At 43.0% G+C, this 10,844-nt stretch overlaps 1 protein-coding gene across 5 annotated transcripts in view; it reads right to left on the bottom strand.

The window, feature by feature from the left end:
- Nucleotides 1–9,634, bottom strand: part of gata3 (GATA binding protein 3) — a 15,877-nt gene extending 6,243 nt beyond the window's left edge. For 2 of the 5 annotated variants that reach the window (XM_005745661.2, XM_005745664.2), the window contains exons 1-4: nucleotides 9,380–9,634; nucleotides 4,098–4,185; nucleotides 3,554–3,938; nucleotides 2,016–2,549 (exon numbers count right to left, since the gene is read on the bottom strand). In XM_005745661.2, the coding sequence (XP_005745718.1) occupies nucleotides 2,016–2,549; nucleotides 3,554–3,788 (769 nt within the window). In that variant the 5' untranslated portion in view covers nucleotides 3,789–3,938; nucleotides 4,098–4,185; nucleotides 9,380–9,634. The remainder of the gene's footprint in view (nucleotides 1–2,015; nucleotides 2,550–3,553; nucleotides 3,939–4,097; nucleotides 4,186–9,379) is intronic. The other 3 variants (XM_005745665.1, XM_005745666.1, XM_005745662.2) reach the window with 2 other exon arrangements.
- Nucleotides 9,635–10,844: the final 1,210 nt, after the last annotated feature.

Genomic DNA, 10,844 nt, shown 5'->3' with positions numbered 1-10,844 from the left:
ATATCTGTAAAGCACAGAACGATTAATAATGACATCGACTAATAATAATAACTAGACAAACTAGTACCAGTAATTAACAATAATGATATTGATAACAATAACTAGAAAGTAGAAAGGTTTGTAGTAGATTTATTTGTCACACACACACACCACGCACGCACACATTAAACACATGTGGTTAGTGTTGGTGTCGAATACAGCAGTTGTGTTAAGGTCCATAAAGCATAAATTATTTCAGTAAACCACAAAACTTTTCACACTGCGAGTCTCTGAGCAGGATTTTCAGACTGAGCAAAATCCACTTTGGAGCGTGACAATTTTTTAAAATAAATCTAATCAAATCCGCCTTCGTCCGAGCCATTAAATTTCCCTTTATTGAAAATGTATATAATAATAATAATAATAACAATAATAATAATAATAATAATAATAATAATAATAATAATAATAATAATAATAATAATCTTTTATTTTGAAATGGGGGGGGGGGGGCAGGTTTGACTGGCACTTCTCTAGTGACACCGACAGGTGAGACGCGCACTAACAGTTGGATTATGGTATACGGGGGCCTGAAACTGAAACAAGGGAGCTCGCTGCACACATAGTCAGATTATTTGAAAGCAGAGACTCACTCACACAGGGCTTTTGTGCAACGCCGAGAGCCTTTTGCATTCTCAGGCATGCAGCCACACTTCCCCTTTTTTCGAGCTGCAAACACACACGCACACACACACAGCTCGACTTCTTCACAAAGACTAAAAGAGATGCGTCGGTCCGGGTCGTGCCGCGTCGTTTAGATGTGACAGACATGCAAGCACCTGGGAAAGTGTGTGTTGCTATTTCTCTCTCTGTTTTTTTTTTCTTTTTTTTGGCTTGATAATATGTTGCAGAAATCAAACAGGAACTGATCCAATGCATGTGACTTAAGAAAAGCAGGCCTCTGCAATGCAGCGTTTTGCACAGTGTGCTTGGTGCTCCGGGAGAAAAGCTTTCAGCGCTGCGCTGAGTTTACACTGCCGCACTGAAGACCCGATTAAAACATCCAAATGAAACTCTTCAGATCGCCAAATATCTTTAACTGCACATTATCTCACATGATCCCGGAATTCACATCTTTATTTGCATTAATGGCCCAGTGTATACTGCTGAATAATCCCGATGATATGCATCAACTAATCCTCTGTTTTCTATACACCCCATCAAAGACGCTGATATTAATCTCATTACAGAAAACTGGTTTTCAGCGGCGCTGAAATAACCTTTAAAATAATTATCCACCCTCTTCACAATTTGTAAATATCTCCCTCCTCTCTGTCTATCTGTCTTCTTTTTTCCCTCCCCTCGGTGGTTCGTGCACTCTGCCACGGCGACGGTTCAGCCGCTTTTTCCCTGTGAATGAACGAGCAGTATCCGGTGCTCTACCGCTGGGTAAACAATGCAACTGTGGCGTGCACTGGTCCGACAATAATGGGATTATCTTAAACATATAAACGGGGCGACACAGCCCAGAGAGTTGGCTTCCCCTCTGTCTCTCTCCCACTCTCTGTTAGTGCAGAGGAAGATGAAAAAATGACCTTATTTATGGTTCAACTCGGAAATCATTTGCGTCATGATTTTTTCCTTTTTACCTCAATATAAAAAAAGTTAAATTCATATTTTTTTTTATTTCAGTTGTCAATGGTGTTAATCTTTTTCCCCCATTTTTTATTTTTAATTTATTTTTAAAAATAAATATAACGTATTTTATATTTGTTTTATTGGTGTTATATTATATTTCATATTATTATATTTTTTTTTTAAATCAGACCATTAAGGGAAATCTGTGAGGTATTTTTGCGACTGTCTGGGTTAAACTGACTCCTGCGGCCTTAAACCTCCATGTGAGGGATGAACGTGCTGATTATGGGCATTTATTTTAGAAATCTATGTGATATTAAACACGGCTGATCATTAAAGGCTGCAATTCTGGGGAATGCTGTTAGATCAAAAGGGAATGTAATAAAGCGCACGCCTACCTGAAGTGGACCTTGTTTTTGGTCTTGTTTTGGAACCATAACTAGAAGATGACCCACCTATCAGGCTACTTGGTGGGAAGAGGCCTGGGCCGTATTCAGGGACATAGGGTGGGTATGTGGCGATGGGGTGGTGGGCAGAGGATGACCCTGCTCCGATTGATGCCACGCTCCGGCTGTGAGCTGACTCCAGTTTCATACTCTCGGCCAGGGTCACTTGGTACTTTATGCACTCTTTATCCTCCTGCCGCCCGGAGCTGCTGGAGCCGGGGGTAGATATGCCCGGATCCGGGGATACGTCTTTGGGAGGGGTCGGGGGAAACGTGAAGAGGTGTGGACTGGAGTGACCGGTAGACAGGGAGGAGGAGGATGAGGCTGGGGGGTAGACGGACAGGCTGGCCGGGGAGCCATGGTGCAGGTTCTTGGGAAAGGGGCTCAGGTTCCAGGGAGAAGTGCTGTGGTGCGGGGGGATTCCTTTGCTCCCCTCCAGCCAGGGCAGAGAGCCGTGCAGTAATGAGGGACGGCACACCTGGCTACCTGAGGCAGCACAGAAAAACAACAGAAAAGATCACAACCTGACTTCACTCTGCAGTAAAAACAAATACACATTGCCATTTAGAGTTGTCGGGCTTCAGGCCTGAAAAAGCAGGATTTAAGCTTTACACACAAATTAAGCAAACAAATCAGGTGACATTTCTTTGTTTCTTTTTTATTATTATTATTATTTTTAATTATTCCACACACAGAAGCAATCATTCACTGTGACCAACATCCAGTTCTACATTTAAAAAATCCTGACAGTTTGTTTACACGTAGAAATTATTTGAACCCCTCTAGTGTGTAGAAATCTGAGAGTTTCATGTGGCCACGCACGTGCGTAAATTTACCCTTTAACCTTCCTATTGAGCGGGCCTAAATGCAACATATGAATGCATGTAATTCAAAAGTAACTCGACTGTTGAGGAAGTTAAAGCCTACATCATAGGAAACTTCATAAATGACTACGCGTCAGTGACTGGCACATTAGAAAATAGACAGTTGGAGTGTGAGAGCAGAAGCCAAAAAACAAAACAAAAAAAACATAAATACCAAAGTGTTCCAGGTGTATCTCTGGTTTCTGTGCCAACACGTCTATTTGTTTAAATCCGTAACTAAACACTCGATCGATCCAGAAAACAAATTGGGCACGAGCTTTTAAAAAAGGAAAAAAAAAAACTTCACCAGCATATGAGTCAGCTCATGTTTGTGAACTTTAAACGGGAATTGACTTCAGTACGAGCCATACTCAGAAACCATACGCGTAAACTACACATATTCACGCCGTGGTTTCACAACACTTGAGTTTTATAAGTCGAATCAACCCGGGCTAAAATCGAAACTCGTTTCTTTTTTTTCTTTTTTTCCTTTTTTCTTTTGTCTGGGTCACAGTGAGAAAATAATTCCGAGCTGTAATGGAGCCTGCCTGCAATTACGCACGGGCATCCAAACAAATAAAGGGAGCAAATGATTAAATAAAAGGCCTTAACAGGCCGTTTACTTACTGTGTGGAGGAGGAGGGTACCTCTGGACGGCTCGGACAGAGTTTCCATAGTATGGAGAGACGTGGTTCCCCTGTCCATCGATATTAAAGAGTACATCCACATCTTCAGCGAGGGGATACTGCGAAGGGTCCATGTATGAGTGGCCGAGGCCCGGGTGATGTGAGCCAGGATGCTGTTCGTTCATCACCGCGGGATGATGGCTTATCCATCGTGGCTGGTCCGCACTTACTTCCATCGCTTGATTTCTTTAGATATATTTTTTCGTTGCTTTAGCAAATGTTCATGCACGCTGAAGCAAACTGGTACAAGTCAAAAGATAAGAAATAAACTGTCCCAAATCCGCGTGTTTGTTAAATCCACAGGTTCCGCGCTTGCTTCCGATCACCTGGAGACAGAGGGGAGAATTTATTGTCTTACGTTCTAACATTTGTTTACATGCAACGCTTCTAAAACTTGGCAGGACGCTCACGCTTAAGCAAATTCACACGCGATTTTTTTTTTTAAATTTTTTTTAACAAAGACAGAAATTAAACAGGGAACATACCCAACATTACAAATGCAACTGAGGTGCTGTCACAGAAATACGTCCAAAATGGAATCCGGTCCCACGCAGAGCTCCTGAACTTCTTCCTCTTAGCAAACAAACAGCGAGAAAAAAAAGTCAGTGTTTCAGCTCAACAAGTAGCGGAGGCTCGTACGGGGCGCAGGCAGGGCTTGTTTGCAGTGGATGGCCTCACTGCGCACTGACCAGCACCAGCAAGTTAGACTCACTGATCAAATCTCTGTTTGTGCGCAGTTGAAGCCCTCTCCATTAACTCCGCTCCTCTCTCTCTCTTTCCCTCTAGGTCTGTGAGTCTCTTGCTTACTCACCCTTGCCCTACCTCTCTCGCTCTCTCTCTCTCTTTCTCTCTTGCTCCTTCCAGTCCCCCTTCTTTTTTTCCTTTTCTCTCTCTCTCTCTCTCTCTCTCTCTCTCTCTCTCTCTCTTTTTTTTTTTTTTTTTTTTACAGTGAAGGCATTCTTTCAGGATGGCGCCAGGCAGCTCAATGCTTGCAGACAGCTGTGGCGCGACGCAACTTAAGGAGGGTCTGTCAGTGTCATCAGTTAAGGGGAGGGGCCTGCTCTAATTGAATACAACATTTGGCCAAGGAAGATATAGAAGAGCTGCAAGAATTTATTACCTTTTTAATGTTTGTTTGTTTGTTTGTTTGTTTGTTTTCTCTGAACTCATCAAAAGAGGTATATTTGTTTTAAATATGAAAATTGTACTGTAGTAAGGCCTTATACACTTAACAGCTGTCTTATGCATGCAAGCGTGCTAGGTGTGCAAAACTCGTGTTGTAGGAAGTTATTTTATTTTGAATTAATCTATAAAATATGATACCTACGTTTATAAACTTAAAAGGGAAAACTTATAAATTCACCTTCAGCGTCATTAAAGTTGACAAGTATAAAAATGATAACCAAAAATAAAAGTTTTAAACTCCTTTTCTAAGAAAAAAAACTTTTATTACAACAGCCACTAAAGTCTGCGCTTTTTCCTGCTACAGTTTGCAAGAAGAGAAGAGCAGAAGCTGCTGCAGAGCCTGTTGCTCTGGGCCAACGGCATGTTGCGGGACATTTATGCTCTTAAAATTGTGACAGTGCGTCCTCTCGCGGTGACAGCCACATTATTCTAATGGCAGATCCAAACTGAGCCGATTTCCTCACCGCGAAGGGACGCCTGGGTGACTAAGCCTCCAGTTTTAAAAAAAATGAAAAGTTAAAAAAATCGTTATAATGTAAGCTATTACTGGCTGTTACTTAACTCAGTCGGTATCTGTGCGGTAGCTGCAACCTGTTCACTGCAGCTCAGACAGACGAGCAACAACGAGCGATGTCAAGATTTATTCACAACAGTGAATAACGCGCATTGATAACTCGCACTGCGAGTGACCGTAGCCCGCCTCGCTTTGACCAGTTTTTCTTTTTAAATAAACAAACTGGAATTTAAAAGGATGTGTGCGCCGTGACACGGCCATGATGCCCTACGTCTTCCACCTGAGAAACAGTCCCCCTGTATCCCTCCCCGTGGGCAGGTGTGTGTGTGGGAGGGGGGAGGTTTTTTATGTCTAAATCCCGGTTTGATCTGCGTATACTGTCAGACTGGCGGTGTGTAATAGTAGCAGTGTGTGTGTGTGTGTGTGTGTGTGTTGGGGGCAGCCACTGGAAGTGACGTCACCGCGGTGTAAACAGTCAGGAAATGAATCCTCTCTCGGCGGCTGCGGGAGCGCGCACGCCCTCGCACCACGTAGGTATTGGCATGAATTTGCTGTGGGTGTAATAATAGGTGGGGGTCACTTCCTTAGAGTGGGGGGTTGGTACCAAATAAATAAATAAATAAAAGCATTAAGGTGATCAATGAAGACGCCATCAGACAGATTATTTAGCAGGTGAGTCCTCAGTTGCATGCGCACAGGTGATGGCTCATTCATTCAATCCCGTCTGAAATTATTAAGCTTGCTCTTAACCGAGCGCTTGGGAGCACGGGCAGAGGAGGACTTGGCAAAGCGTGCTATTTTTCCCTCTCTCCAGGATAGCCCTACCTGGGGAGAGGGAGAGGGAGAGCGAGCGTTTCTCACACAGGCAAAGCCCGAAACTGAACTTGGACGCAAACTGCTGTAGCTGCCATTGTCAGGCTGTCAGCCGACTCGTGTAATTATCCTCTTGAAAAAAGTATCGCGGAGCGTTATCCACAAAGTAGCCGTTATAGGTGCTCGAAGGCAACACACGACGGTAAAATGTGGCCTAAAATCCCGATTATGTGTTTTTGTTTCTTGACTGGATGCATCGAAGCTTAGAGAATGGGACATGGAAGCCATCCCATCACTTGAGTCCCCAAGCCTCGGTGTCAATAACGCCGGGGCTTATTCAGCGCGGGATATAAGACTGCCTCTCCCTTTCTTAAAAAAAAAAGGAGAAAAAAAGTCATTTTTAATCCTAAACTGTCGTCACGAAGGGAGAAATGGTGGCTTTGGCTCTTTTTTCTCTCTGTGTGTGTGTGAGGACGAAAAAGCGAGAGGGGCTAAAACGAGCCCACATTAGTCTATTTTTGTAGTTAATTGCCTACAACTAGCACCGATGCTGTGCGCAAAGATTTGTTAAAGGTTTATTCATAAACGCGGGCGAGGGTCCAGTCCTTTTCTTGATGGCTTAGATAATTTCTGCGAGATTATGTTAGCCAGCTTTGATTAAAATCGAGCCACTTTCTTTTTTTTTTGTTCTCTTCACTGCAGTTAACACAAGAACGGATTATTCCATTGCCTGTGTGTGTGTTTGTGTGTGTGTTTAGGGGGATCAAATGTTTTAGATAACGTCTAATGCTTGCGTGCATGTGCGTGCGTGTGTGTGTCTGTGCGTGTGTGTGTTTACTTTGTTCCTCAGCGTCCCGTGTTCACAAAATTACAATCATTGTTTTCCCTCATAAATAAAAGTTTCTTTCCGCCAGCTGATTAATCAAAGGTCAGCGAGATAAAAATCATACTATATTATTACATTAGATGGTGTAACAGTTATGCCACCACCAGTGAGTGTTCGCCCACTGCTACCACTACAGTAATATCAATACTTTTTTGAAAAGGAAAAGAAATTCAAATGATATGAGTAGCAGCTCGTGTGAGGTACATTTAGAGCCACGAAGAAGCAAGAAGCTCTATTGTAAAATAATATTGAAAAGAAATCGCCTGTGCGCATGCGTGTGTGCGCATTTACGGCCTGTTATCTTGGGTCGTAATGTGTCACGTATCTTTATTTATTCTGGCACGCACAGATCTAAGATACCCAGCCAGAATTAGACTTAATTTTTGTGAAATATAATTTTTTAAAATATTTTTTTAAATCAAAAAGCACTTTGGCGCAAGAAAACACACGACATAAGAACATAATCCAAAGAGCTTCTGTGGAAAAAAAAAAAAAGAGATGCCCAGCCAGTGATTAAAAATGCTACGGGCTATAGTCATGCTGTAAATTGTGATATTTTTTACTGGTTAAGCGCTCATTTATACATTTTGAAACCCGTATATTACCGCAGGTAACCTATTTGTTTCTTACTCAGTGAGTCATTTGTCACCTTTCTAGTCTTTTCAAGAAAAAAGTGGGGCTGCTTTTCTGTCAGCATGGGAACCAAGTCTGGTTCTTAGAACAAAACTAGGGCGTAAAATTCTGCTTGTTGGGCGCGTGAAACTTAAAAACAGAACTGGCTTTCCTAGAACGATTTAAATGAGCAAGAGCTGAAGGATTGATCACATTTTCTTCGAGTGTGTTTAAAAAGAAAAAGAAAAGAAAACTAGCACATCAGATTTTGTGTCATTCTTCCCAACGAAGAAGAAAAAAAAGAGCAAAGAAAAAAAGGGGGCTGCCAATTGACTGAGTTGTGATTCTTATCTTTATATCACGTCTCGCCAGACGCACTGATGTAATCTTTCATTTGAGGTGCAGGGCCTTTTCACCTCTTGTCTTGTGCATCTCCAAACAGAAGTCATTCATCATTCAGGCACTAAATTGTTTGGCTGATTTTTTTTTTTTTTTAATTTATTTATGTTATTAATCTTTGTGATTTAAATGCGTTTAAAGTGGAGCTCGGAGTGCTAGCAGCCTCTCTGACACCTCATGCAATAACGAAATTTCGATTGTGACGGGAAATTGGAGTGAAAGTGCTATCCGCTCGAGCGGTCCGCTGCTTCTTCTTCTACGTTTTTAATCCGAGTTTATATTATTTTAATAATAACACCGTATTTTTTATCCTTTTATCCTTTTTTTATCCTATCGAATCCTATCCTCTTTTCTAAGAAGCGAAAAAATGAAGGGAAGAAAAAAAACATCAAGGTGTCCGAGGGTTTCTCTCGTGTTCTGCTCCCCGCGTGCAAATAACCGTTGGAGCTTTTTGGCCCGTGACTGTGCGCGTGTGATGCCCCTGATTTAGCTTCCTATTCATTCTGAACAGCGGCTCTCTCCCTCTCTCGCACTCACACAAACACACCGCCATCTCGAGACACAAGGACCAAAGACGAGATGGAGGAAACTAATAACGGGCTGGGTGTGTGTGTGCGTGTGGGGGTGCAAAGCAGCCTCAGCAAGCCCAGCTCCTTCTTATGACCCGCCGGCAAAGGTAATCAGATCAATTTCACGGCTTGTATGGGATTCTCGCCTGCACCACCAGGTAATGCGAGAGGTAATGGGTCGCTAAAAACACTCATCTGTGCTATTTTAGGTGTAGGTTAAATAATCTAAGAAGTGAAACCGGCTGTCGTTTAGCCTTTTTACATATCAATCCGTTGACTCAGGCGAGCCAAAGAAAAAGAAATGCTAGCTTAATTATCAGCCCGGCCAACCAAAGCAAATTTCGCCTGAGCTGCTAATAAATAAAAGGATAGAGAAAGCAGTTAGCATTAAACGCAACAATGGCGCTCGTTATGGATGTTGTAGCCAGTATTGTCAACAATACCCCCCCCCCCCCTTTTTTTTTTTTTTTTTTTTTAATTCCACCAAGTGCACACAGAGCGATGTTGAGGGGGAGAGATGAAGGTGTAACGGGTAGCTTCATCTCCGGCTTCACTGAAGTCCAGTCAAAAAAAAAAGATTAAAAGAATGTTACCGCTTTACTCATAATTTTCGTTTATAGTCATTTAATCTAGCACCCGAAAAAAAGCACATTCACAAAAGTTTCCCATCATTCTCAGACCGTCAGTGAGCTCACAGACAGGCTACAAAGCCACCGAGGGAAGCGGCAGCTCATTGGATGGGGCATTTAGGATGCGGCGGCTTCAGAGCAAATCTAAATATTTACTGACCTGCAGTGGACGCTGGACGGGTGGAGGCTTTTTTTTCCGCAGACGTGAAGGAAGAGTGACATAGAGATGGAGGCGCCGATGGCATTTAGAGAGAGGCAGAGGAAAAAAGAACGAGAGGGCGAGGAGCTGTGGACGGGGAGGGGAAAAACACACACGCAGACACACACACACAAACACTCACACACACACTCTCAGCACAGCGCTAGGAGTAGTGGTGGCGGCGGCGGTGATGGTGCGCGCGCGCCCTCGGTCCCGGAGTCACAGCGTCACAACTCAACGCGAGGAGGAAACACGCGCGCACATAGGCTGTACCGGGCAGGCTGCACGAGCACACGGGCCAACCAAAGGCGGCCTCTTTACCGTACTTACTGTACAGAACACGCCAGCTCTTCCGGGTCTGAAAGCACAGCAAGTTATGGGAATAGAACGGCAGTAGAAACCAATGGGAATCTATTGTAGGGTTAAAATAGAAGTGATCTATAATAGACAGTCATTTATTATGATTTCGATGCGATTTAAAATGAGATTTCTTATTTTTAAAAAATACTATTTTTGTGTTTAACCCCATTTTGTTGTATCCAGGTGATCATGTTAATTCAGGAGACGCCCAATATTGGCACACAAGCCGAACGAAAGTAAGATTATATTATATTATATGTAAGAAAAAGGCGATTGTGGGCATTTGTACGTGATTTTTTTCTGATTGAGCAATGCACAACTGTATATTGTGTAACTGTAACTGGCTATTATCTATATAGGCTTTTATGTGGTGCCTGTACAGTTTCTGTCACTGTGAGGGCTTGTGCTCTGCAGATATTTCACCGCAGAACACAAGCCCTCACAGTGGCAGAAACACGTTGCACGTCCCTTTGTGTTAGGAGAGGAGCCCCTTTCTCTCCCCTGCCACAAAGGACAGATGAAGCCATAGCTGCTCGGTGTCTAATCAACACCCCAAAAAAAAGATTCACAAACTACTCAGCAATTACAGAAAAACATTTCAGAAAGAGGAGAGAAAAATATACATATGTAGGCAATAAATCTGAAAATGTGATCGAGGCTACGAACAGCAAAAGCTTCACACCAATACACACACAGAGACACACACTGAGCATATAGAGGCCGGCCAGCCTGCTTATTGACACCATGGTTGATTGAAAGGAGCACCAAGCAAATCCGATCCTTCTCTCTGTGAAATGCACCGAGGAAAAAGAGAGGAGAGGAGAGGAGAGGAGAGGAGAGGAGAGGAGAGGAGAGGAGAGGCGAGGAGAGGAGAGGATGCTGGAGGCTTGGTATCTCTCATGATGCGCATTGACTCTTTGAAGGAGAATGTAAACTGATCACACCCAAATCTATCTTTGGGGGAGAAATTCAATTAAGGTAATAAATTAAAGATAATTGGCGCAAACCTCGTTGTATAAACTTACGAACGCGACTACAGCCAAATGCGTCTTTTTTTTTAAATCAA

The sequence above is a fragment of the Pundamilia nyererei genome, unplaced genomic scaffold, assembly GCF_000239375.1.
Source record: "Pundamilia nyererei isolate P.nyererei 1_Seehausen unplaced genomic scaffold, PunNye1.0 scaffold00162, whole genome shotgun sequence".
NCBI classification, from domain to species: domain Eukaryota; kingdom Metazoa; phylum Chordata; class Actinopteri; order Cichliformes; family Cichlidae; genus Pundamilia; species Pundamilia nyererei.
This window is presented reverse-complemented; position numbering and strand designations above follow the sequence as displayed.